The 27,469-nt window shown below is 41.9% G+C and overlaps 1 protein-coding gene across 3 annotated transcripts; it reads left to right on the top strand.

The window, feature by feature from the left end:
* Positions 1 to 27,469, top strand: LOC116053694 (NGFI-A-binding protein 1). 3 transcript variants are annotated; one of them, XM_031304797.2, is made up of 9 exons: positions 1 to 93; positions 6,418 to 6,575; positions 13,561 to 14,372; positions 15,679 to 15,812; positions 16,624 to 16,675; positions 19,198 to 19,317; positions 21,516 to 21,678; positions 25,714 to 25,881; positions 26,736 to 27,469. In XM_031304797.2, exons 3-9 carry the CDS (start codon positions 13,563 to 13,565, stop codon positions 26,810 to 26,812), a joined length of 1,524 nt encoding a protein of 507 aa, XP_031160657.1. In that variant the 5' UTR covers positions 1 to 93; positions 6,418 to 6,575; positions 13,561 to 13,562; the 3' UTR covers positions 26,813 to 27,469. The 3 variants fall into 3 exon arrangements, with proteins under 3 accessions (XP_031160657.1, XP_035854338.1, XP_031160656.1); XM_031304796.2 differs by lacking the exon at positions 1 to 93 and having other exon boundaries at positions 6,063 to 6,575; XM_035998445.1 differs by lacking the exons at positions 1 to 93; positions 19,198 to 19,317 and having other exon boundaries at positions 6,062 to 6,575.

The following is a 27,469-nucleotide window of genomic DNA, read 5'->3' as shown; positions in this document are numbered from 1 at the left end:
TGAAGCTGATATTCCTTCTCCTCTCCATTTCTTTCAGAATCTAATTTGATCCCCGTCTGCTCGGAGGCTGATCCATGGGAACGCCGTTAGAAGGTCATATCTGCATAATAACACACACACACACACACACACACACACACACACACACACACGCGCGCGCGCGCACACACGCGACCAGCCAGACATGGATTTAGAGGCTGAAGGTGGGCGGCCTGGAATCCTCCCTGCCTACCTGCGTTTGGATAACACATCATAGGTATTAGCACGAAACTATTTTCCTTGACTTTGAGAAACACGTAGTGTGACGAAAATGATCTCAACTCAGGCATCCCTTATCAACTGTTTCCTGAGCTTTCAACCGTATGACATGATCTGTTGTACTGTGGAAACTGGATTCTCATGCAAACATATCTACTGCACGTGTGCACTAACAGTGCAGCTTTTTGTAAGAAAACCGCCTCCATCAACTTTCTGAAAATGCCTTCTTTGAATTTGGAAAGATTTGTTATGCATATGTATCATGTCCAAACGTACAAAAAAAAGCCTCTTGGAGCCACACCCTAAACCCATCAGGACGTGGGCTTTATTAAAATGAATGTGCAAATCGTGGAGGATTTTGACTATTTGCAGTCTACTTTAAAGAACTCATGCTACAGATTTAAAATTTTAATTTCAAAAACGAACCTAGGGGTTAATAACACGTGTAATTGAATGTGACCAGTTTTAGCGCAAACCGCTAATTAGCTTATAACGCTAGTCGTCGGGGCACGACTGAAGTAAAAAGAAATCGCTATTTCTACACCACTAACAAAGCTCAAAATAGCACCACACTTCCACTGAGCTATGTTACTGGTTACTGGTTGCACGGCGTTCGTCGTTCGACTGGTCATGACTGTTTTCCCAAGATGGCGCATGTATACGTGAACGGTACTGTCTTTATAATCTATCTTTCTGTCTGTACACTTACAAAGTTCTCAATGCTCCGCATATACAATAATGACAATTTTCATTAAACCCCAAGTGTCAATTTAGTAGGAAATCCAGTGTGCAAGTTGCTCTTTATGCAAGAAAGTTCATTCTTTTGGTCATTCGATGCCACTGTTACAGTAAATATGAAGCTACAGCCAGCAGCTGTAGCAAAGACTGAAAACGGCTAGCCTGACTCTGTCTAACGGGCTACAAAATCTTCCTACAGGCTCCCCTGAATGTCACGTTTTTATCACGTTTGATCTTGTTTTGGTTTATTTATACAGAAACTGAAGTTGTGGGTGTTTGGTGTTTTAAGCCCCCCAACATCGTCTTCCAGGCAGCGCTGCCTGGAAGGCACTAGGATTAGGCAATGGTTAGGGTTAGGTGCCTTGAAGTCGACACTGGGGGCTTAAAACACCATCGAGCCAAGTTGTGTCAGGCCGTGCTAGCTGCTTCCCTATATGTTTCCAGTCTTTGTGCTAAGCTAAGCTAACCATCATCGTACAGACACGAGATTGGTATTGATCTACTCATCCAACTCTCAGCAAAACAGTGAATAAGTATAGTTCCCATAACGTGTAACTATTTCTTTAAAGTATTTAATATCATATAGTGTCTCTAGTATTCTTATAGTTGCCATAAAATGATTTATGTGACTTTATAAGTCACCTTAGTATCACTTTTGGTTATTTTTACACCTTATTCTATAATAACCCTGTGTGTTATACCAAAAAAAACCATACCAATACCAAAGTTTTTGTTTATTGGTGAGTTTATATTCCAGTATAATCGGCAGTTTTGCTTTGATATTTATTTTAGTTTCCTTCTGAAATTAATTAGAGGATCTGAAAAGCAAGCAGTCCTAACCCATCCACCCACACACACACACACACACACACACACACACACACACACACACACACACACACACACACACACAGACACAGTACAAAGACTAGTTTTCTCATCATTTGGGCTTTTGAAGACACATAAAAGGAGCTGCAGTGTTGTAAATTGTTTAATTTCATACTTTGGCTGCTGTGTTCGGGGTGTGACGGTGGAGGAGGTGGGAGGGCAAGGTTTTGGGAGGTGGGGGTGGTGTTTGGGGGTGGGGACTGGCCTAATTCCCCAAAATAGCTCATTGATAATGAATCAGGCAGTGAAAGTGATCGTGTGGAGATTTGATTCGAGAGCTGAGGGCTTTATGTGGTGCAAATATTAAAGTTTCTCGCAGTTACTACGCAATATCTTATATATTATATATAATATTTTTTTTGTCTTCCAGTTATTCCGCCAGTTCGTTCATTCATTCAGAACACAAAGACAAAATAAGAGTTCACCTGCAAAAACGTAACGTGGAAAATAATCCTACATTTTTTTTCTTTTTTTTTTTATTGTTAAGAGCCGAAATGGCCATCAAAATTCCATTAATTGTACAGCCCTATTCTTCGGTAGTGCGCATGATGATAAACACTTAACAGTTTAATGAGAGAAACAGACACACACACACACACACACTGCACAGAGGGTTTCCTGCTACCCACTCCCCTGCGTTGGAAACCATTTGCATGCCCCGTCACACTACCGAAATCTGAATTGAACATTTGCATGCTTCCCTCTCTCATTGACGCACTTGTGTGGCACTCAACTTCACTCACACATGGCTAAAACCTACTTGTATAGGTATCAGTCTGTGACATACTGCTTTTTTGTAATCCCCTATGTGACACACGAAGAAGACCATGAGATGCAGTTGAAAGGCCGGAAAAGCTGATAAGTGGATCTTTGAGCTCAGTGCATATTAGGGATGTAACGATACACTCAACGCGCGGTACAAATGTACAGAGCGCTAGACAAAGGACAAAATATTCCTTTAACTGTAATTGTACTTTATCTTAAATGACAAAAATAACAAAGATTTCCACATCAAAATAACGAAATAAATAGAAAATAAATCTCTTGAAATGAATAAACTAAGAAGACAAAGTGAAATCTAAAGTAGATTACGCCCTAGGACGTTTAAAAACTGCAGAGATAAGCCTTTTTTAAAACCTCTTTGAGACCTTTCTAAACCCACCAGACTCCATTTAAAAAAGCAATACTTTTAGTGTGTATAGAGCCAACATATATTTCACATGTAAATCAGTAAACTATGTGTTATGTTTCAACCAAAACTAGAGTTGTGATGGTTGGAAAAGTAGAAAGATGACCCAAAAACGGCTTTTCATAGTTTTTTCGTTTCTGTCGACTTTGAATGAAGTGTATTTTACGATGCTAAAATTACTGTTTATTTACATGGAGTCTGGTGGCTTTAGCGAACGCAATTCACGGACAGCCTGATCCGTGCAAGACTTATAGATAGAAAATGTACCACTACTAAAAACTTACCCATACACACATTTTACACAAAGAACATGTACATGTGTTTGAGGGCAAGATTTGTACACAAAAAGATGGCGGAAGTGGACGCTTTACGTGGACAACTACTACTACTACTGGCTCACGACTTGTACTCATTTGAGGATAAGGCAGCTACTTGTAACATGTATATTCAGGATGTTCTCATAAACCATTTGTACATATAGATTCGAAAAGTAAGGCACTGTAATTTGTATATATTTAACGTATTTATTGCTGTTGAAAACACAGGGCTTTCAATGACTTTCACCCAGGTAACGCGTGTTCGTTCCTCGGGAGTGTTACTTAACCCTAACCCTTACCCTTACCCTTACCCTTAACCCTAACGCCTCCTTCACATTGGCACAGTAGATACGTCTGGGAAACGACCAGAAGTCATTAATTTCCTATGGAGATCCGCAGACCGCATGCGAATGGGTCCGAACGAGTGTGGTGCGGAAAAAAAATCTATCCGACAATCCGAGCGGAAGTTAGCGTTGCTATGGCACTGACAAACAAATCTGAATTCTTAACTTTTAACAAAATAAATAAGGATTTCACAACGATATGTTGTCATGTAATGATTTCCTAACGTTGTTAGGGCAGTTAATACAATTGCTCGCGTTAGCTAATCGAGCTAGCCTGAGCTTGCCAGCTGACGTTAGCTAACGCCAACTAGTTAGCTAGCCCGAGCTCGCTAGCTCAAGCGAATTGACGTTTTTTCATCCAGACAGCATTCAGAGCAATACTTTTCTCCACGCAGCAGCCTTTCTGTTTATATCTCTATAGCCCTCAGAGGAGAGGGCATGAGAGAACTGGACATTGGGACTCTGACAGAATGAGTCGTTCTCTCCGCCATTTTTTTTCTACTCGCTTCCAAACGCTTTCAACGGTGTAGTCCGACGTCCATTGGGGGCGCATTGCGTATTACGGAGCTGATTTCAAGTGCCAGTGTGAAGGCGGCGTAACCCTCCCAAACCACCATCTTTTTCCTAAACTCAACTTGTCGTTTCGCTGCCTAAACTTAACAGTCGTCGCCGTGTGACGCTCACTTTTTGTCGGCTAAACTCAACCGCCACCGTCGCCTCACAGAGCTCGGTAGTCTCGTGACCAGCCGGCGGTACTAGTATCGCAGGATATCATACGAGTTGGTGTGCGTACATTTTCGTAACGAACCCGTTCATGAGAATGCGTCGGCATATATATTTTTTATTTTTTGTGGCTAACATTACGTTTTTCTCACAGTCTCTGTTGTCTTTTTGGTTGGTTTTGTATTTGACCTCTACTTAATTCACACTTGTTAATGTTGTGACCGTGCACAACTGTGATATACTGAAAATCCAATAAAAAACTCAAGCTAAAAATATACATAGGCTATGAACTCAATTTAAAAGACATTTTACAGGCGCACTTAATTATATAAAGAACAGTTTTTCAAACCCAATGCAGGATGTTCAACTGCCCGGTGATCATTTCTATTATCTATTGATTATCGGTTCTGACAATATATTTACAGTTCAGGAAAGATGCAAATCACGAAATAGTCTTTCACCACATTAATTTAGTTTGAGAACATGGAGTGTGCAAACTGCTGCGTCTCTCTGTGTCTCTGTGGGTGTTGAACCTGCCTGTGTTTGGTATTCCGTGCAGAAAGCCTCCCACGCCCCGTGTGTCCGCCCACGCGCGGATTTGCGTCACGCAGGGAGCAGCGTGGGCGAGAGAGAGAGAGAGAGAGAGAGAGAGAGAGAGAGAGAGAGAGAGAGAGAGAGAGAGAGAGAGAGAGAGAGAGAGAGAGAGAGAGAGAGAGAGAGAGAGAGAGAGAGGCTCTGTGGCAACCGCGCGGAATATCCCACTGTAATCTGCTGCCCGGCGTGAAGCTGCCCGCGGTTAGAACGCGACAAAGACAGGAAACGCTGTCAAAATAAAAGCATCTGAACTAACAGGTTTGTTGTAGAAGGAAAAAGTCTTGCATTGCAAAGTACAAACGTTGCCTTTTAACAGTACTTAAAGTATTAAAGTAAATATCCTTGTTGGACACAATAATTGGAATAGGCCATCAATACATTTTTACTAAAGTAGGGTATGACCAGATACGTTTTTTTGACGTCTTCCTACTTTTTTCCTGTCAAACTTGGGTACAAACAAATGTTCTTTTTTCATGGGGGGAAAAAAAGATGGGAGATTGTGATATGTATTTGAGTATATTTGTCATTATTCTATACTTTTTTTATTTTGAGGATATAATCTTTTGCATAAACTTTTATTTTTAAATTGTTTTTTTATTATATATACATACATACACATATACTATGCATCTATGTAGGCTGTACATTTTATTCTACACTTGTATATACATGTACATTCTATGTACAAGTTTATATATACATTTTTTGTTCTGGCATTTTTATCTTTGCATTTTTATCTTTGCTATTTCATTTTTATTTCTAGTATATTTCTTGCATTTTCTGTATGTGTGTGAGTAAGTATGTGTGTGTGTCCTTGTAACTCGCTGCCGTAACAGAGAAACTTCCCAATTTGGGATTAACAAAATCTCTCTCTCTCTCTCTCTCTCTCTCTCTCTCTCTCTCTCTCTCTCTCTCTCTCTCTCTCTCTCTCTCTCTCAATGCGCATCAGCAGGGCTTTTATTTTTTGTTACGCTAGCCGGAAGTGCGTGTGTGTACGTGTGCCTGCGTGTGGGTTTGACGGTGGTGAATAGTGCAGGGGAGTGGAGAGAGACGCTGGGAGAGGACTCAAAACTCACACACACATTCACACTCTCACACACACACACGAACGCACAGACACACTCGACACACACTTGGAGGAAAAGGACGCACTAAAAGACGCACGAAGGGCTTTCTTTTTCACTGATATTCCGCGCTTTCTCTCTCTCTCTCGCTCGTTCAACGGCAGGAGAAAGAGAAAAGTTTCCAGAAAGAGAGGAAGAGGAGAGGAGTGTCGCTCGGTCGGAGCACGCAAAGACAAGCCCGCGCTCTTTTGACTCTTGTCCTGGAAATAATTTTTCAATTTCTTTTTTTTTTTTTTGTTTAGAGTATTTTTGAATGTTACGCGCCTTGCTGTCCTGGGGGGATTCCGTCTGTGCGGGCTTTCCTTTTCTGCACAAATCCACACGCCAGCCTCTGTGTTGATAAACAGGGAAAGACAAGAAGACGGAGAACCGGACCAAAAGGGGGCCAAAAACTCACCAGGTAGGCACAATAACGCCTCTAATCCTTAGCCTACTTTGCTTTTTTTTTTATCCTTAACTCATTTTTCTATTTTGCAAAAGACAGCGCCACATATACGTGCCAGTTATTGTAGGAATATTGTACAAGACGCTTCCAAGTATCATTCGATTCGATTCGATTATATTAAATCGACTTTAATGATCCCAAAATTGGGAAATGTCAGTGCTACAGCAACAAAATACAAGACGCGCAGCACACATAGAGAATAGGCTATACAGGGCATAATGAATAGGATAGAACGCAAGAACAACCATTCCAACACAAAGATAAACAAACACAAAAGGAAAGAATGTGCAAATTGCAAGTGGCGAATGCAAATGTAGCCTACAAACTAGCCTACTTAAATAGTATTTATATGGGATGTCTGTAAAACTCTGTGTAGGAACATTACATTGCAAGATGACTGAGCATCATAGGCTACACATGCTTTAAAGTCTCTATTGGAAAACTGAGAGATGAAAATACATCTCGTGGAATATTATAGGATTTTTAAAGTTGACTGAGTCATTGCCACATGAACAAGTTATCACCGGGATATTGTAGGGGATTATGATGTGAATAGCTTGTGCGTCACTTATGTTATTTATTTTTTTGAAGCTGCTGTGTAGGGCTTTTTTTTTTACACTCGATAATTGTACTAAATGTGATGTCAAGATGATTTCAAGGGACATGTGTATGAAGTCGGGGGGGGGGCATTGATGGTTGCAACGTTACATTATTCCACACCTGAATCATTAATAAATCACCAATCATAATGAAATCAAAGTATCCCTCACTTTTAGAAAGCCCTGGTCTGCTGCGTGGCACTTCACCTGGAAAACTACACCGCAGCTTGCGTGTGTGTGTGTGTGTGTGTGTGTGTGTGTGTGTGTGTGTGTGCGCGCGCGTGTGTGTGTATGCCATTGTGCCCGGCGCACGCCTCACTTCTCTAGGTGAAAAGCCGAACTCACCAAACTCGCTTTTTGTGAAGCAGGACTCAATTAGAGCCTGCCATTCACAGCCGCCTACTACTCACACACACGCACACGCAAGCACGCACGCACGCACACGTCTGCTGTGATAAAAAACTGGAGTAAGATACCAGTCTTGAGAGTGTTTGTGCAGACGGCTGTTGAACTGAAACACAGACGATGAAGCTTAGTCAAAGCTACTTCTTCTTCAGTTCTGACTGAACTGAAGGTAAACCCAGCTATTTAAAAAATGGAACTGAACCCCTGCTGGGTTATGAATCTGCAGGTTCCGTTTGCGGAAGCTACAGTGTGGCGGTGCGGTGGGATTACTTTATTCTCTTTATTCTCCAGGCACACACGTTTGTCTCGGACACACGCACCCAGGAGTTCACACGCTGCAGCCAAATATAGTTCTTCAATTCACACATTTGTGCTTTACCGTTAAAAAAAACCCTTTTGCAGTATGACAAGAGTGGCAACCTCTGTTAGCTGCTTTGTTGTATTTTAGGGCTGCATCTAACAGCTACTTTTATTGTTTTGTCTATAAATTGTCGTAAAAAATATAAATAATTTTGAATTATATTCTGAAAGAGCCCAAGGTGAAACATGTATCTATCTCATTGTATACTGACCAACAGTCCAAAACACAAATATATTCAATTTACTATAATTTATGTCAAAGAAAAGCATCAAAACCTTCATTTCTAACCCTTGTGTTGTCCTCAGGTCAAGTTTGACCCGTTTTCAAAGGTTTTTTTTACATCAGAGATAAGGGTTTCTTTCAACCAAATTGCCCAAAATAATGGTGGTTCCATACAACGTTCTTCAGGTAACAAAGTGACTCCAAAGGTCCCGACGCAGAGCGTCAAAAAGTGACTCCAAAGGTCCCGACGCAGAGCGTCAAAAAGTGACTCCAAAGGTCCCGACCCAGAGCGTCAAAAAGTGACTCCAAAGGTCCCGACGCAGAGCGTCAAAAAGTGACTCCAAAGGTCCCGACGCAGAGCGTCAAAAAGTGACTCCAAAGGTCCCGACGCAGAGCGTCAAAAAGTGACTCCAAAGGTCCCGACGCAGAGCGTCAAAAAGTGACTCCAAAGGTCCCGACCCAGAGCGTCAAAAAGTGACTCCAAAGGTCCCGACCCAGAGCGTCAAAAAGTGACTCCAAAGGTCCCGACCCAGAGCGTCAAAAAGTGACTCCAAAGGTCCCGACCCAGAGCGTCAAAAAGTGACTCCAAAGGTCCCGACGCAGAGCGTCAAAAAGTGACTCCAAAGGTCCCGACCAAGCGCATCTAAATATATATACATTTTGCTGATATTACTTTTAATTGTAATGGACTGTTTTCACAGAACAGTATCGATACTTTTACTTAAGTAAAGGATCTGAATACTTTTTCCACCCCTGAGTATACCATCCGTGATATTCCCAAGATAAATTATGAGAAGATTATGCAATATTGGTATTTTCTTCAACTCGAATCCTGAACTAAGTCATAACTAACCCAAATACGGGAGATCAATGCCAATACCCCGCCCAAGATATTAACTCTCGTCCTATTCAGAGTGACAGATATCATTTTGATTTTCCCAAATATGATTCTGCTTATTGATTCCTTTTCTTATCTGGTATGTTTGTCGCTTTCTTCCCACTACCGGCACTAGTTTTACACATATTCTTGGAATTCATGGTCAATAAACCTCATTCATATGAAATTATAGCAAATTCTTTATTTAAAAAAAACCTTAAATTCTATGATGATATTATTTTTTACTAATAGTTAAAGGGTAACTACTGTTTTTTTTTTTTTTTTTAACCTGGACCCTATTTTCCTATGTGTTTGTGTGTAAGTGACTGATGGGAACAATAATCTCTGACATTGGTCCAGTATTAAGCATGAACGCTGTAACCGGCAGCCACAGACCGGGCTGCAATGTAAACCTACGGGGGAAATGTTCAGTATCAATTCGCTCCACTAAAAGTGCTTTTTTTTTTTTACCACTGACAGACTCAACTTATTATTCTAAGTGTCTGTCAACATTATGGAAAGGATCACTACAGAGGTAGACTTTTAAAACCTCTTTGAGACCTTTCTGTTTAACCAGAAACAGCTCTAAAGTCGCTAGCGCTAAACCCACCAGACTCCATTAAAAAAAATAATACTTTTAGCGTGTATAGAGCCAACATATTTTCACATGTAAATCGGTAAACTATGTGTTTATTTAAACCAAAATTAGAGTTGTGATGGTTGGAAAAGTGGAAAGACGACCCAAAACGGCTTTTTATAGTTTTATTTTGTTTCTGTCGACTTTGACTGAAGTGTATTTTACGATGATAAAAGTACTGTTTATTTACATGGAGTCTGGTGAGTTTAGCGAATGCAATTTCGCGGCTGTTATTATGTTTTAAAAAAGGATCTTACTCTTTAACAGAAAGGTCGACCTCCTTAGAAATCCTTTCCATAATGTTGTCAGACACTTAGAATATTAATCTGAGCCTGTCAGCGGCAAAACGAGCACACAGTGGTTTCCTCCAGGAGAAGTGAGGCGACAGGGACTGTGATTCCTTGGAGCTACACTCCCCTGTCCTCTGAGTAAAAACTGAGTAACAGAAAAAAATTGTTCTCCGGTAAAACAATGAGCAGATTTCTGGATCTGATTCAGGGCTGCACAATATATTGTTTCTTTTTTTTTTTTTTAATCGTCATCGTGATTTTAACTGGCGCAATAAACACATCGCAAAAGGCTGCGACACATCGTGAGACACTCAGCAGAAAACTGCACTTTAAAATGTTACTGTCGTTCTTATTTTCTAGCGCTGCCTTTTACGTGTAACTCAATGTTCAATTTGTTCAATAAAAGAACGTTGGAAATGATTTCCTTTCGTTAGTTTTAAACTCAACGAGCAGTTTGTTGTATTTTAGCAGAACACTGAAAGCAGCCGAACCGAGAACACTTTAACATCTGTTTATTTATCGCAAGTAAAATCGTTTGCGCCATATTCAACATCGTTATCGCATATGTTCCTCCTTTCCTGCAGCCCCTAGTCTGATTTTACTTTTGTCCCCGAGTTCTAGTATTTATTTTTTAGTTTTGAGTTACATTTTGAACGAAAGCAAGGATATGATGTCGCAGCATCCATGTTTCAACGTCAGATGTCTGTCTAGCTCATTTACCTCGAGCACCAACGTGGGGAAACTCAAACTCGAGACTCGCCCACTTCAGCTATGGAAAGCTCCACCTTGACTTTGCTTTTAAATTTCACTTTTGGCGAGTTTGAAAGAAGCTGGCAGTCTGGCTATTACCAGACCACGCTCAATCTTTTAAGATTGAACAACGTATTTTCTACTGCAACTGCAACACTGAAATACGCGCACCTGAGTCTACTACAAACCGAGGGAAAACGCTGAGAATGAGCGATTAGTGTGTTAAAAAGGTCAGAGGAGTAAATTACATCTATGGTCCCAGCCCTACAAGGTATGAAGTTTTTCATTTTCCTGACTCTGCCTGCCTGACTCTCTGGGCCTATTCTGGGCGAGGCGAGCCCGCCACCTACACATCCTGCAGGGGTGGAGAGAGGCATGTGGTCCTCCCAGCAAACCCGGGCCGGCTGACTGCCACTCCTCTGTTAGCTGGGCCTCCGCAGGGGCCTCGCATGCACATAGGAAGAGTCAAAAAACAAAGCCTCCACTTTTTGACTTTTCCTCGAATTATTTAGGTGGCAAGCGACAAGTATTTGACGCAGAGCCGAGTGTTTCCGTGCTTCGTAAGGCTGGAGAGTGGACGACAGCGAAGAGTGTGTGTGTGTGTGTGTGTGTGTGTGTGTGTGTGTGTGTGTGTGTGTGTGTGTGTGTGTGTGTGTGTGTGTGTGTGTGTGTGTGTGTGCATGCCTGAGTGCCATGAGTTAACGGGAAATGTGCAATCATAATCAAAATGAAGGGGAAGACGAGGGGTAGGATGTGTTGTGGGTTCTCTTCTGTGATTGTGGGGAAAGGTGGGGATTGTGTGAGGGTTATTAGATGTCCATTGAAGCATTGGATGAGATATTGTATGATTATGTTTCTATGTGGGTTAACTGCATGTTTAGTGTGTGTTTATGCGCGATGTGTCGCCATCTTGTTTCTCTCGAATGCCCAAGATCAATTTCTCCAATAGGAGACCATAAAGGCTTATCTTATCTTATGTTATCTTAATCTGACAGCCAAGCATATCCAGAAAAAGTGAATTCATGGGGGTTCTTCCAATGTGTAATCTGTGGAGAAACACTTAGTCATAGGGCTAGTCTCGTTTTGCCAGACCACCCACACGCTGCGGAGCGGAGGAACGGGTCTGGCTATTCCACACAGCATTCCAGGACGGGAGAAAAATGTGCTCTGGTTTATTGCCATTTCTTTAAATATTGATCACAATCGTCTTGGGCGGTGCTAAGCTCTGCACGGTGCCGCTGCAAAATAGCCTCGGGAAGGAGCTTGTTTCGGTGGAAGATGTGTACCTTCAATGGTTGTTTTAGTCGTGCAACAGAAAACTCAGATTGGACAGATAGTCTAGCTAGCTGTCTGGATTTACCCTGCAGAGATCTGAGGAGCAGTTAACCATAGTCCTCAGAAATCCACCGGAGTTTAGAACGCCAACACAGAGAAAGAGGAAGGGGACGGACATCGGCGAAAAGACGAATTTCCTTCGGTGCCGGAGCAATTCCCGGAAGTGGAACCTCGAGGACATAGACTAACATAGGGCTGCACGGTATGAGGAAAATATGCGATAACTTTGTTGTATATCACGATAGGTATAAGAAATACAAAATGAGCCCTGTACAAAGGCAGCTATGTAATCTTTAACCCATGCGCCTACAGATTGTCGTTCTGTGTCTTTATCACCACACATGAAACGTGAATATTTTCGAGTTGAAACACCTGAAAGGATGTAGATAACAAAACAGAGTTAAAGCAGAAATGTGAAAATTCCTACCTTTTTACCATTTATTCCCAAAAACTGCGAGCCTCTCCTCCTGGCATTCTTGATCAACTTGAACACACTGGCGCACCTGCTGAAGCCTGATAAACTGCAGTCACGAGCCTGCCAAGAATAATATGTACAGTCCAAATATAAGTCATGTACATGCTTCATAGAAACATGCCTCCGTGTCAGTTTACAGGGCCGCGGAATCAGGCGCGAGCGGAGAAAATGTTGTTTATTTACGCCAAAACAGACCGGAGAGTGAGGTCGATCTTGATCTAACTAAGAAAAAAGTATTTCCCCATCAACGCCAAATATCACATAAATGATATTTTTTTATGTTTTTACTTTTTTTATACAAATTATAGTTTTGAATGAATCCCAGGATACATCTTTTGGTTATATAATCGCTGTCATGTGACCCGGATAATGTAGTAACACAAATACACAGCCTATGAAGTAAAACGTGTTTTCTAACTTAAGGTCTTTAGGCGTATGGCTGGTAATCGTTGATTGTGTTTAGATATGCCAAATAGTAATTATACAAGTGGTTACTGGTCGGACTATATATATTTTTATTATTATTTCAATTGTTAGTTGTTGGCACTTGACCTTAAACACATTCATAGCAACAAAAACGACAAGGGGGGGGGGGTACAGTTAGAAAACATCCTTTATGATAATAAAGAGGCGTTGTTTACTTCATAGTCTGTGTATTTGTGTTACTACATTATCTGGGTCACATGACAGAGATATATAACCAAAAGATGTATCCTGGGATTCATTCAGAATTATAATTTGTATAAAAAAAGTAAAACATAGAAAAATATTTTTAAATTTGACTGAACCTGAGAATTATATTGTTAATCGCAATTATTTCTGAGACAATTTCTTGTACAGCAACATTTTGAATTGTTACTGCTCTACGATTATGTCCAAAAAATTGACAATTAGACAATCATGTACTAATTGTTACAGGCCTAGTCACACAACACGCATCCTCTGCAAATCTGTACACGTGTTAACCCGTTGTGCGTCCTCCCCCGCAGGTATGGCGGCGGTGTTGCCGAGAACCCTGGGTGAGCTGCAGCTCTACCGCATCCTGCAGCGAGCCAACCTGCTCTACTACTACGAGGCCTTCATCCAGCAGGGCGGCGACGACGTGCAGCAGCTGTGCGAGGCCGGCGAGGAGGAGTTCCTGGAGATCATGGCGCTCGTGGGCATGGCCAGCAAGCCGCTGCACGTGCGGCGCCTGCAGAAGGCGCTGCGCGACTGGGTCACCAACCCGGCCGTCTTCAACCAGCCTCTCACCTCGCTGCCCGTCTGCAGCATCCCCGTCTACAAGCTGCCCGAGGGCTCGCCCACGCTCCTCGGCGCCCAGGACCGATCCAACACCGCCAGCGTCAAGATGCCAAAAGCTGCCACCACCACCGCTGCCGCTTGCTCCGACCCAGGGAAGCTGGACGTGGCGCGGGACAAAGTGACGGCCGGGTCGCCTCTGCAGGGTGGCAGCGAGGCTCGATTCTGGTCGGGCCACAGCAACGACAGCGAGCACAGCCTGTCGCCGTCGGACCTGGGCTCCCCGTCCTCGCCGAGAGACGCGCTGGAAGCTCTGGACGCCGCGGCGGTCCAGTCGGTCCTGGAGTGCGTGGACAGGATGGCGCCGGGGCTTCCCAAGACGGACTTATCCGAGGTCAAAGAGCAGTTGAAGAACAACAAGAAGCTGGCGAAGATGATCGGACACATCTTTGAAATGAGCGACGACGAGCCGCGGCGGGAAGAGGAGATCCGGAAATACAGCGCGATCTACGGACGCTTTGACTCCAAGAGGCGGGACGGGAAACACCTGACGCTGCACGAGGTTGTCCACAAAAGAATAATCCACTCCGCTGCTTGAAATTACGTGCTTAGAGCTGTAACAATTTCAAATTTTGTTCGTACAATTCATTGTTAATTATGATTAACAATATAATTGTCTCTTTCGGGTCAAATAAAAAAAAATATTTATTCATTTATTACTTTTTTAAACTAATTCAAGTTTTGAGAATCCCAGGATACATGTTTTGGTTATATATCACTGTTATGTGACCCGGATAATGTTATAACACAAATACACGTAGTAAACAACGCCCAGGGATTCCCCCAGTAAAGTTATGTAGCCCGGTTGGCAACTTTTTTCGAAGAGGGCCCGGCTCGGGACCAGTCCCAGACCGATGGTAGCATTAATGTAGAGCCAAAAAGTTTCTGGATAACAAAATAAATGGACGGAATCCCGAAATTGAGAATTGAAAAAGCTATAAAACATATTCCATAGGGCCGCACATTAAGTCAGTTCTAAAAGCTAAGTGAAGATTTGAAAATATGAGTACATCTAAGTTTCCAACCGAGCCGCCCCGCTGTAACTGTAGTTTAAAAAATGTCTTGCAGGCTTGCAATACACTGGGGGAAACCCTGCAGTGTCTCTTTATTATCTAAAACATTTTTTCTAACTCTCTCTCTCTCTCTCCCCCCCCCCATTGCCATTTTTGATGGCAATGAACGTGTTTAGGGTCAAGTGCCAACAACTAACAATTGAAATAATAATAAAAATACATAGTCTGACCAATAATCACTTACATAATTACAATTTGGCATAACTAAACAACATCGACAATTACCAGTCATACGCCTGAAGACCGTAGCTAATGTTAGCAATTCGTTGCGGTTATTGAATTGAATTGAATTGAAAGCCTTTATTGTCATTGTACTTTACAATACAGTGAAAATTAGCCGTGCTACTCCACTGGGCGCATACAATAAATACAATAACTAATCCTTACAGGGTATATAAAACAGAATAAAAACAGTAAAAGAGCAATGATCAGATGACAAATGTAGAAGTGCAGGAGGTGACAGTGAGTGACTGGGTTTGTCTAACTACATTTGTTTAGGGAAACTATTGCATTTAGGAAGAAGCTATTTTTAAATCTGGTGGTGCTGGATTGTATAGACCTATAACGCCTACCAGAGGGGAACAATTAACAAAGAAACTGCGATTATGTAAAAAAAAAAATGATGTGATAATTGTTACAGGCCTAGTCACGTGCTTGATGAGTGAATTTCTCCTAAGGGGTGCTTGAGGTTTATGCGTTCATGTCTACCTGTGTGTGTGTGTGTGTGATGTGTAGCTGACGGTGAACGAGGCAGCGGCCCAGCTCTGCATGAGAGACATGGCTCTGCTGACGCGTCGGGACGAGCTGTTCGGACTCGCCCGCCAGATTTCCAGAGAGGTCACTTACAAATACACCTACCGCACCAGCAAGTGAGTAACACTGCTTCTATGTGATCGCTTATATCCGGTAGTTGAGTGGAACCAAATACATTTACTTCAGTACTGTACTTAAAGCTTTCGTGCGTAACTTTTTTGATATTAATGAACGTCTGTTACATTCAAGCCATTGCCAAATGAGTTGCTACAAAGCTAATTAAGACTATCAGCTCCACACAACTCTCTCTGGATTTCTCAGTATGGTTATGTTCAGAAGATTGTGGCATCAACTTTGAAGATAATGACCTGAAGTCCATCATGTTTTTTTTAATCCCCCGTGTCGTCCTTTGCTACTAGCAACTGTGTGGAGGAGGGGGGAGGGGGGGGGGGGGGCGTGCATCATGTGGACGTGCCGACAGTGTTGTTGTCATTACTTAGAATTCCTCATGGGGGGCGACAGAAACTACGCACTATAGCTTTAAGTACCAAATGTTGAGGTACTTTACTTGAGTCTTTTTCTTTTCATGCCACTTTCTACTTCTACTCCGCTACATTTCAGAGAGAAATATTGTACATTTTACTCCACTACATTCATCTGTTACAGCTTTAGTTACTAGTTACTTTACACATTAAGATTCCTGCACACAAAACAAATGTAGTTTATAAAATCTGATGTTTTATTCTAAAGTAAACTAGCCAACGGCAACTGGTTGGATCCTTTACACTTTCTAAAATGGTAGAATGTTTTCTTTATAACAAATGTTTCCAGCTGTGGTGTCGGAACAGAAGAGCTGAGTTGAGAATAACCATCCATTAGCTGTTACGTATAAAGTGCTAAAGTGCCTTTCCTGATGTTTCTGTGCAGGTCTCGCTGCGGAGACAGAGACGAGCCGTCCCCTAAAAGGATTAAAACAGAGGTAAGGTCAGCAGTGGCTCGCTGCAATTTGATTTATTTATTTATTTATTTATTTATTTGGCAGGGGCCATGCACAGCTCCTTAACAGTACCAGAGTTAGCTATAAGCTCATTTTAATCTGTAGTCCCTGGGCAGGAAACAGAGAATAACATCTCTGTCAGATGGGAAAGCTAACGATTAATCGATTAATCGTTTAGTTGTCGACTGTTAACCCTCGTATGGTCTTCCCGTCCACCATGCATTGTTGTCCTCGGTGTTTGGTTTACAGTAGCCTATGAATTATCCCCCAATTCTGCATTACGTCGTTTTAGCCAACTACATTGCAGCTTATTACTAGTTTTACACTTTATTTTTGGAATTTATGGTAAAAAAATAATTTGTCAGTCAAAATAAGCAGGAATTATGAATTCTTTTTTTTTTTTTTTTACAAATAGCTAAGATCAGAGGAACATGTTTATGGATTATCACACATTTTGACCATGAAAGTAGTGATCATCATTTTTTTATTTTAGCGTTGTAGGGAACCATCCACGTTCATTACGGTAAATTTGGTTATGAAAAAACAAGTAAAAATTCTCTGATGGCAGCTTCTTAAATGTGAATATTTTCTAGGTTGTTCCCTCCTCTGTGACAGTAAACTGTGTATCTTTGAGTTGTGGACAAAACGAGACTTTTGGGGACGGTTTCCTGACATTTTAAAGAACCAACCACTAAACGATTAATCGAGAATCGACCGATTAATCGACAATGAAAATAATCGTTAGTTGCAGCCCTAACAAAAAGTCAACGTTGTAGATAACGTGCAGTTGTGAGTTTTCTAGTTGTCTCCATTCAAAAAAGAAACAGCTGCCTGGAAACATATAACAACTGTTCACAGATTGGGGGGGGGGGCATTCTGTGCTTTTCACAAGGTTAGTCAGTGGCTCCCATGATTATCTCGTTAGCGCGGCAACAGTATTTTGGCTGTCTACCATGCAAACAGTTTAATATTAACAGAAAAGAGAAGAGGATCATAATTTTGTAACCGTGACGGACATCCGGCCGAAAATGAGAGCCATCCGGCGGAATTTCCGGCGGCAACGGAGCAATCCCGGGAAAATTAAACGTCGTCGATATTATAGACTATTGCAAAACTAAAACAACTTTTGAACAGACGTATGCATCACCAAAACAAGTTCCTTCCCCGAGGCTGTTTTGCAGAGGTACCGTCATTCGGTCAGGCGCTATCTAGGTCAATTGTGATTGATTTAAAGAAATGTCAATAAACCAGAGGCCGTTTTTTTTCTCCCATCCCGGAATGCTGTGTGGACTAGCCAGACCCTTCCTCCTCCTCCGCAGCGCTGCGGAGGAGGAGGAAGGGTCTGGCAATGCGAAACTAACAGAGCAGCAACCGCCTCGAGCCGAGTACAAAGCGATCTCTCAGCGCTCATCTGCTGACACACTTGGCTCTAAGATTTTTTCTTTGAGCTCTGAATGGCTCCTCTCAGTTTGTAAAAACCCATGATTGAAAACATGTGGCGGCTGCAGGGATTTTTTTTCAACCAAGACGAAGAGATGAGCCGACACCTGCTCACAAACAAGCTCCCAAAAGGGGTGGAATTTCTGACCTCGCATTATCCTTATTCAAAGAAGTAGTATTTGTAATACTAGTGGTCATAGTTGATTAATTCCGCAATACCTTTTTCAAAATAGTAGTTGTGCAAGCTTTTCAAACAGATACAAAAAGAGAATGATAAAAATGATGTACGGTATATTATGATATTGGTAGATTCATTCATTCAACTAATAATAATAATAATAATAATAATAATAGAGTTCAAACTAGGCACATCAAGATTACAATGATGAAGGAAAAGTTAGATTTCAAGCAAAAGCAAAATGTATCAAGTGATGATTTGAAAAAGACACAAAGTGTCCGTAGTTACCATTAATTATAAAAACTATAATAATACATGAAGAAATGACAATAAAACTAACCATCGGATAACGATTTTCTCTATTTTTTCTTTCTGATCTGTTATATTTTCGTACATGCTGTTTGTTTTTTAACTTCTCCTTATGTCATTTAACCCTCCAAAACTTCCAGAAACGTTATTATTATAGCTGCTGTGCGTCCCTATGTGTGTGTAACAAGCATAGTGTGCGCGCGCTGTGCACGAGCCTAGGTGCATTTTACTAATGCTCTGTTGAAATAACAATGAAATGCTGCGCTGTTGACTTCAGACCAGGTTTTGTTGGTCAATGGCGCGATCACTTCCCGCTGCCTCAAGATAGCAACACGCCCAGAATGCACCTGAACACACCTCCCTGTAAGAACAGCACGCCCATGGGCGCACAGATGGGCGCAGGTGCATTTGCTATTTAAACGACGCGGGCGCTGGACGGGAAACTGACAACTGCCGTCGGTCTTAGACTAGCAAAGACACTTGCGTCAGGCTTTGCGCCGGGTGCAAGAAAGGACCCTCTGTCTGTTTCTCTTATTAAGTGTTTAACGCGGGGGAAAATCTTTTCCGACACCTTCAGGAGAACTTCTTCGACATCCAGGAGGCGCTGCAGGCCATCCACATGAGGCAGGAGATGCTGCGGGAGCAGCTGGCCTGCGCCAAGTCCAAGGGGGAAGAAACCGTCGGACGAAATCTGCAGGTAGGCAGACTCCGATTCTCTACCGGGCGTGTCTGTGCTGCGTTCCGGTTGTGTTCCGGCCTTTCGCAACGTGCCATACCACACCGGGAGCGTCTCAGAAGCAGAGCGTCTTGCTGCCCGACTCGCAGATTTTATTGTCTGTACAAGTACTTTACAGAACAATCGCGTGTTTATTAAGCTAGGATCTACATTCCACTCCTACGGTTAAACCCCAATGCTTCTCTTCTCCAACGCGTGCCGGTTCGATTTGTGTCCGACTTGATCCCGACTCGCTCTGACGTCATGCACACATGGGGGAATATAGCCTCACGAGATCAAGGCGGCCGCAGGGCAAGACCCAGGGGCATGATGGGAAACACCTGGCTCTCAGCTGATCCAACAGCCGATTGGTTCAGAATCGACTCAACATGATGACATTTAAATCAACTTTTTATTGTTTTTGAATCGGGGGGATTTTAATTGCTATTTGTCTGATTTAAAGGCTTTATGTGTACGGAACACATGTTGTGTGGCTGATAGTGACGTTTAGAAATCAGAGAGACTAAATCCGTTCTGATTACGGATCATCTACAGTCTGTTGTTTGTTAACATCAGCAACGTATCGCGTGTAGAGCATTTTGACAACTTCTCTGTCATAATCAAAACAACTGGAGACTGTGTACCAGCTGATATATGGGTCTGATAACATTTCATTAAAACGGGATAGGACCTAACAGGATGCGAGTGTTTCTGGGACTTCCTGTTCAGACTGAAGGCGGCTGGAAACGGCTGGAAGCTGTCCTACTTGACTGATCTCTGTCTCCGTCCACTGCTGCCGCCGCCTGCTCTCGTCCACTTTACAGGCGAGGCGCAGCTCATCTCGAACGAGCCTATTAAAATGCATGGTCGCCCCTACGCCGTAGCCTGACGTGTACCTCTCGAAAAATGTAACTACCCATCGCAACAACTGTGATCGGTCCGCTCGGCCGTGGCTTGGTAGCGTTGCATTTCCCCCGACTTATTTCCTTATTCTCCTTCTCCATAAACAACATGAAATCAAAGAGAGGGTTGACTTTTCCTGCTAAAGATTTCCCACCGTGGTCAGAAAGAACAGGGGAGACACTTTGTTTCTCTCACTATGACTCTAGAGTCAGCTCCGCTCCGAAGCTAATTTCCGTCACTCTTTCACTCGCTTTTCAACACACTCCCCACACACACGCTGGCTCTGCTATCCTCTTATAGAGATCGACACACCCACACACACCTCCGCACAAGTATAAACTTCCAGCCACTAATGTAGGCTGCGGCCAAAGCTCTGCGCGGAGCCTCCGCAGAACCATAAATCCCCCTTAATGCTGACACAATTGTACGCCATCTGCCGGGTTTTCTCCCTGCGACAGACATGGCGACACATTTCCATGTCCGCAGATGTTTGTGGCCGCAGCAGGATCCAGTTTGAACCCAGTGATGTTCTTTATTTGTTTCCAATGCCTCCGCCGCTGCGGCTTGTTCCCAATTAGAACCGGAGTGTAGGAGGAGAGCCTTTATGATAACTCATTACAGAGAAAAACATGTTCATGTCAACAGTGTGTGGAAAAACATATGCTCCTTCACTTCGTCGTGTGTGAACATATGTCTCATACTTCTACACTTGTCATTTTGATGTGATTTCTCTGAAGAAGAAGAGATATCATGGCTGAAAAAGCGGCTCTCAGGAGCCTTTAGCTTTTGTTATTGACGCAAAAAGTCTCCTTTAGAGTCATATTTAGACGCGAGAGAACATGTTCCCGATGATGCTTACATACTTTTACATAAGCAACATTTTCAATGCAGATCTTTTACTTACTTTTACATTATTACAGTGAGGAATAGGGCTCGCTATTTTATCGATATCGCAATATGGACTAGTGCAATATCCCAATTTTAATTTTTTTATATTTTTCATTGAAAATGAGAATAATGATACAAAAACTATCATTCCGTCCAATATCGTGAATCATATCGCAATCGCAATATCAGTCAAAACAATCGCAATTAGATATTTTGGTCATATCGTGAAGCCCTAGTGTGGTATTAGTACTTTTTTACTTAAGTAAAGGATCTGAGTAGTTCTTCCACCACTGGCTGCGTGTGATTTTTCCCCAGAGAATACCCCCCCCCCCCTTCTGTAACTCCTGTAACTGCTGTGATTCTTATCATAGATTGTTTGTGTCCATCAGATGCAGCTGGAGCGTCTGCTGGCCAGGCAGATGGAGATCCTGCAGGACGCCGCCGTCCAGGAGCGCCTCCAGGCTCTGGACTGGAGGATCCCCCCCGCCGCCCTAAAGTACCTCAGCGAATCCCAGAACACCAACGGAGCCGACGCCAGCAGAGACAGCCAAGGTAGGGCGCGAGCGGACGGTGGACAGGAGATGGATTGATTTGAAATGTATTTCGAACATAGAGACAGAGCGCATTTAAGTCCCGCCCCCACCGGAGAGGAAAACAACTCTCCGCTCTCCATTGACTTGTATTGCGTGAAGGTTTCCTCCTCGTCGATTCCGTCTACTAGCAAACAACAGAAAAATGCCTAAAAGCTGCTGTGTGGTGGTATATTCACTACCAACAATGTAAAGAACCCAGAACTTACGTTTTCATAAGTTGCCGACTCGAAAAAACTGAGCTTTTATGAAGACAAAAGTGGTAACAGACTCAGCAGAGAGAATGGGGAGACACTAAGCTAACGTTATGCCCTACGTTACATGTGTTAGCTTAATTTACAGACATATAGTTAGCCTAAAACTAACATTTGGATATTTGACTTGGTAACAACATGCTTTAGCTTATCTTACAGACATATAGTTAGCCTGAAACTAACATTTGGATATTTGACTTGGTAACAACATGCTTTAGCTTATCTTACAGACATATAGTTAGCCTGAAACTAACATTTGGATATTTGACTTGGTAACAAAATGCTTTAGCTTAACTTACAGACATATAGCCTAGTTAGCCTAAAACTAACATTTGGATATTAGACTTGGTAACAGAATGCTTGCTACAAAAGTAACGTTGGACAAGAGGTTAGCTTAGTGTCTTCTCATTCTCTCTACTGATTCCTCGCGTCTGTATCCACTTGAGCGTCTGTATGGAACGCACCGGGCAGAGCAGCAGCTCGACCGCGGCGCTGTAAGATGACGTAGTATTAAGAGAGACGACGGTAGAGAGTAGGACTTTCACCCAGGAGGGCGGGGTTCGAAAGTGTCCAATCAGGAGTAAAACATCCAGCTGTGGCTGCAGGAAGCAAACAAAAAAGCGACTGAGTCAAGTGTCTTGATCTTTTTTTTGGAGTGCGGTGGAGTATTTTGTGTCATGGAAGCCACAGCAGGATGTGCATGTACGTGGCTGCGCGGATGGAAAGAACACCTATAGGGGCTGATTTGTCACACCCAGCCGTGGCAGCTGTCACGTCTTATCTCCGAACACAAAAGAAGAAGAGAGGCATGCATCATTATTCAGGATCTTACTTCTCCTCCGGGCCTCATCTTATTTTCATCCCTTTTCCTCCCTCACCCACTCCCGACAGCTCATTATATAGCTGTTCCCACAAATCCCACGATGCACCTGTAATTATCACGCCCACGCCTGTTTACCTCCAGCCAGTTGCCTGGAGGGGGGCGTCTCTCTCTCTCTTTCTCTCTTTGTCTACCTCTCTCCTCTCCTCTTGTCCCTTTCTTCTCCCTGTCCTTGTCATTTATTTTCTTTGCCCACAGTTTTTATTTTATCCTCTCTATTCCTGTATATATGTCTCTCTTATTCACCATTTTCATTTCTTTCTTCTTTCTTTCTTTTTCATATTCTTTGCTTTTCATGCACATTGTCTCAACAGAGCAGCTTCACTAAAGAAATAAGATGCACTCATAAGTACGATATGGGGAAATTATCTTAATTGCGATTATTTTTGACTGATATTGCGATATGATTCACGATATTGGACGGAAGGATCATTTTTGTATCATTCTCATTTTCACTGAAAAATATTAAAATTTCAAAAAAATTCAAATGGTTATAGTGGGATTTTGACCAGCATCTGTACCAAACAAAGATGTTTTCTTTAGTCTGTAATAGGATTTGTAAGCCGGGACGTCCCATCAGCACCACACTACTTCATTCAGAATGGGTTGACACATTGTTTGCCTTTAACAAATATTGCACTAGTCCATATTGCGATTTCGATAAGATTGCGATTAATTGTGCAGCCCTAGTACTCGCTGTCACCAAAGATTAAAGAACAGCGGAGGCTGCAGAGTGGCGCGCAGATTCCAGGAAACACCCTGGCCAATCAGAGCAGACTGGGCTTTGTCGGGAGGGGGGCTTAAAGAGACAAGCGCTCCTACAGAGGGTGGAAACAGGAGCAGCAGCCATGGGCAGTTTTTTGAACATTCAAGCATGTAAAGATGTTGTAATAGAAACACAAAATTCAAGTTATGAACCTGAAAATGTTATACAATAGTTGCCCTTTATGTACATTTTCGCAATGATACTTACAGACTTTTACTAAAAGTTACATTTTCAATGCAGGACTTTTACTTGTAACAGAGTATTTCTACAGTGTGGTATTAGGACTTTTACTTGAGTAAAGGATCTGAATACTTCTTCAACCGCTGCATATTAGCTAGTTTGGGATACAAATAAATACGATGATAGACAATGAAGTCTTCAAACTGAAATGAAAGGGAAAGCAAATCTGGCATTATTGGTGAAAAGCCATAAAACCAAAGTTGGTTCATCCTCCACCGCTGAGGTAACTCAGCTGATACAGAGTCAAAGACACAAATGCATGTTCCATGTATATGAATGAATATGATTATAACCATGGATAGTAAACTTAAAGTGTTTGTAACTTTCAGTTTGTGTTGATTCCAGCGGCCGCTTTGGACAAAAGTGTTAGTGTTTTTACCACACCTGCTGTCGTAAAGCTCTTTTCTTTACGGTGCCGTATTGCCCACTGTAGATTACTGAGTTAGCGTTACCGGGAGGTCATACAGTTGCGATGAATGTTTTGCTCGGACAGAAAGTCATTAATTTACAATAAGAGAATACCTTACAGATGCATCGTTGCTTTTCAAGTGTTGCACATGGTAACTTAGCCTATTTTGGATATATCGTGAGCTAAACCAGGTATCACTGTTACTGTCACGAGCCAAAGCAATAGGAGTTTGTTGTAAAAACCGACGTGACATTAACTTGGATTAATATAGCGCATTTCATGAAACCAAAGGACGCTTTTACACAAATACAGCGGGACAAGGGAAAAGAAAATAGTAGGCCAACACAAACACGGACTAAAAGGAATAAAATGTCCGCGCTAAATGGAAGGGGGGGGGGCGGTAATTTCATGTCGGCTACTGACATACAACCACATTGCGCATTGTAAAGTTATTTTATAAATGAAATAGACATATTACATACCTGAGAGAGCCAATTCGGTGTTGGTTGTAAATCATTTAGAATCCCGTAATTGTCTCCATCTGTATCATGTAGTCACTTTAATAACAATCTGTGAAATGAAGAATATCTGTATTTCGTTACCAAGCACAGAGGAAATACAGTAAAACCTTTCTTCTCTCTCTTCTCTTTTTCTGTATTTCTTTCTTGCTTTCTTGCTCTCAAAAGGAATAAAAGACAAACACAAGGGATCAGCAATTTGACTTACTTACCACTGGGAATATTGAACATGTGCTGTAAAACAAAGCCAGTGTTAGATCAACAGCTGGGCTTATTCCCTTCAGTCTAATGATGGTGAATTGGTAAAAAAAAAAAAAAAAAAACCTACACTGTAGGAAGAGCTGAAATGTGAGCTGAGCACAACGAGAATAACTGTTTGTAGAGCTGTAGAAATTCCAAATTTTGCTGTACAATTAATTAATCTCAGAAATAATTGCGATTAATTGTCTCTTTCGGTCAAATGTAATAATAGTTATTTATTTATTACTTAAAAATGAATCCCAGGATACATATTTTAGTTATATATCACATCATGTCATGTGACCCAGATAATGTAATAACACAAATACACAGCCTATGAAGGAAACAACGCCTCTTTATATATACATTTTTTCTAACTGTATCTCCCCCCCCTTGTCATTTCTGTTGCTATGAACGTGTTTAGGGTCAGGTGCCAACAACTAACAATTTAAATAATAATAAAAATATATAGTCCGACCAATAATCACTTATATAATTACAATTTCGCATATCTAAACAAAATCAACAATTTCCGTCGTACACCTTAGGACCTTAGCTAATGTTAGCAATTAATTGGGGTCAAACAAATAAAACGGCGATTATGTAATAAAATTGAAAATTAGACAATATGTAATAATTGTTACAGGCCTAACTGTCTTTTGTGTGTGTTGTCCACGTCTGTCCTCTCAGATGAACGACCAATCAACTTGCGTGTGGTCAGTCAGAACATGCAGGAAGGCGACCTCCCATTGGGCAAGCAGCTAGCCAATGAACTGAAGCGCCATCACAACCACAACAACAACAACCACAACAACAACAACAACAGCAACACAGAAGAGACCAAAACATCAGCCACAGGTTAGTGACGTTAAACGTAAATAGCTGGAGCTATTATTCAGGGTTTTACAGTGGTTGGTAGATGGTTGAATTGATTAAATTTGATCCACAGTACACTGCTTTGTACTACATTTTTATATGTTTATATTTCCATTTACTATGCCATTTACACAAGTACATTTACAACATTTGCACACAGGGATTTAAATTAACTTTTGTAATCACCAGCCAACATGGCTAGTACATTTTTAAAGTTACCAGCTAATCAGATTTTCCACTAGCCAATTTTTTAACAGATTATGGGTGCCACTGAGTACATTTAAGCATCCATGTTTCTTTAAAAATATGTGTTTGGGTTGATGGTTGGTAGATAAAATATAAACATTTACATTTACTTTACTCTTGAAAAATATCTCCAGTTTTTTTATAACCTAAGTAACTTTACTACTTCATTTCCTCTGGTTTGTTTCGCGCCGTTCCGTTCGTTTCCAAGCCAAACATACACCAAACCGTCCAAATTTCTTGGCAGAAAACAGACCAATCTGTAAACACTGACTTGCCGGCCGATTTAAACTGATTCTTCGCTTCATTCATCACCGGCAAAATTGGCTCGTAACTTTACAATGTTATACCCACCAAAGTAAATTTTTACCGACATTTGGCGGGTTGGTGGGTGTCAATTTAAAGCTAATTTAAAAAAAAATTGTTTTTAATCTACTGTGTATGTAAAAGCAATGGCCTACATTTCGTTATATATGTGCCTGCACATTGTGTCAGTGACAATAAAATTGAATTGTGTTGTGAGTTTCTGCAAGGCTTTGTGCTGCGTTATTAGGCTCTTTGCTGACGATACCTTCCTTTATCTTTGTCTTCAGAAAACGGGACGTCGCAGCGAGCGTCCAGCAACCCAGAGAAGAAGACCATAAAGTCAGAGCCGGAAGACTCCACATAGTGCCTCCCGCCTCGCCCTACCACCAACCCCCACACGCCCCCCCCCCCCCCAATTCATTTTACTCACACTTGACAGTATGCAGTTATTACCCATCAAATAGATACTAAGCAAGCACAGCCACAGTAGAGCCTTAACAACCAATGTTGCCTCATGAATAGCATTTATTTTTCTTTGATTTTGTCTTTCTGTTTTGACGGTATTCGCCAAAGCATCTAGAGAGCATGTCAAGAAGCCCCTCAGTGTTCTCTGGGTCTCTGTCTGTTGATTAACTGTACACATAAGATGTACATGTAATTTAAGAGTGATCTGTTTGTGTACTTTTTATGTCTCCCTGGGTGTTATATTTGTTGCTTTCTTTGCACAGCCAGGTTCAGGCTGTGATGCCGGGGGCTGAGTCGTAACTCAAACGTAGATTCAGAGATGAGATAAAAGCAGAAATGTCTGCCTTTTTCACTGCACGTCTTCAGCATCTTGGTAACACTTTATATGACTACATGTGTAGCCAATATTTTTCTTCACTCACTTGGACCTTAAAACTGAAGCTACAGATTCGGCCAATATTCCATCTAAAAATTTCAATTTCAAAATATTTCCAGTGTCCAGTGTTTGTCCCTTAGAAGGTAATGCCACCCACTTTGATCCAGACTGAAATATCTT

Source organism: Sander lucioperca, chromosome 24, assembly GCF_008315115.2.
Source record: "Sander lucioperca isolate FBNREF2018 chromosome 24, SLUC_FBN_1.2, whole genome shotgun sequence".
NCBI lineage: Eukaryota > Metazoa > Chordata > Actinopteri > Perciformes > Percidae > Sander > Sander lucioperca.
Note: the sequence above shows the minus strand (reverse complement) of the source record. Positions and strands in the feature narration are given on the sequence as shown.

Coding starts and splice junctions, on each gene's coding strand:
- LOC116053694 (XM_031304797.2), top strand. CDS start 13,563: ATGGCGGCGGTGTTGCCGAGAACCCTGGGTGAGCTGCAGCTCTACCGC. Junction 19,318..21,515: donor CCGTCGGACGAAATCTGCAG/GTAGGCAGACTC, acceptor TGTGTCCATCAG/ATGCAGCTGGAGCGTCTGCT. Junction 21,679..25,713: donor CGCCAGCAGAGACAGCCAAG/GTAGGGCGCGAG, acceptor CTGTCCTCTCAG/ATGAACGACCAATCAACTTG.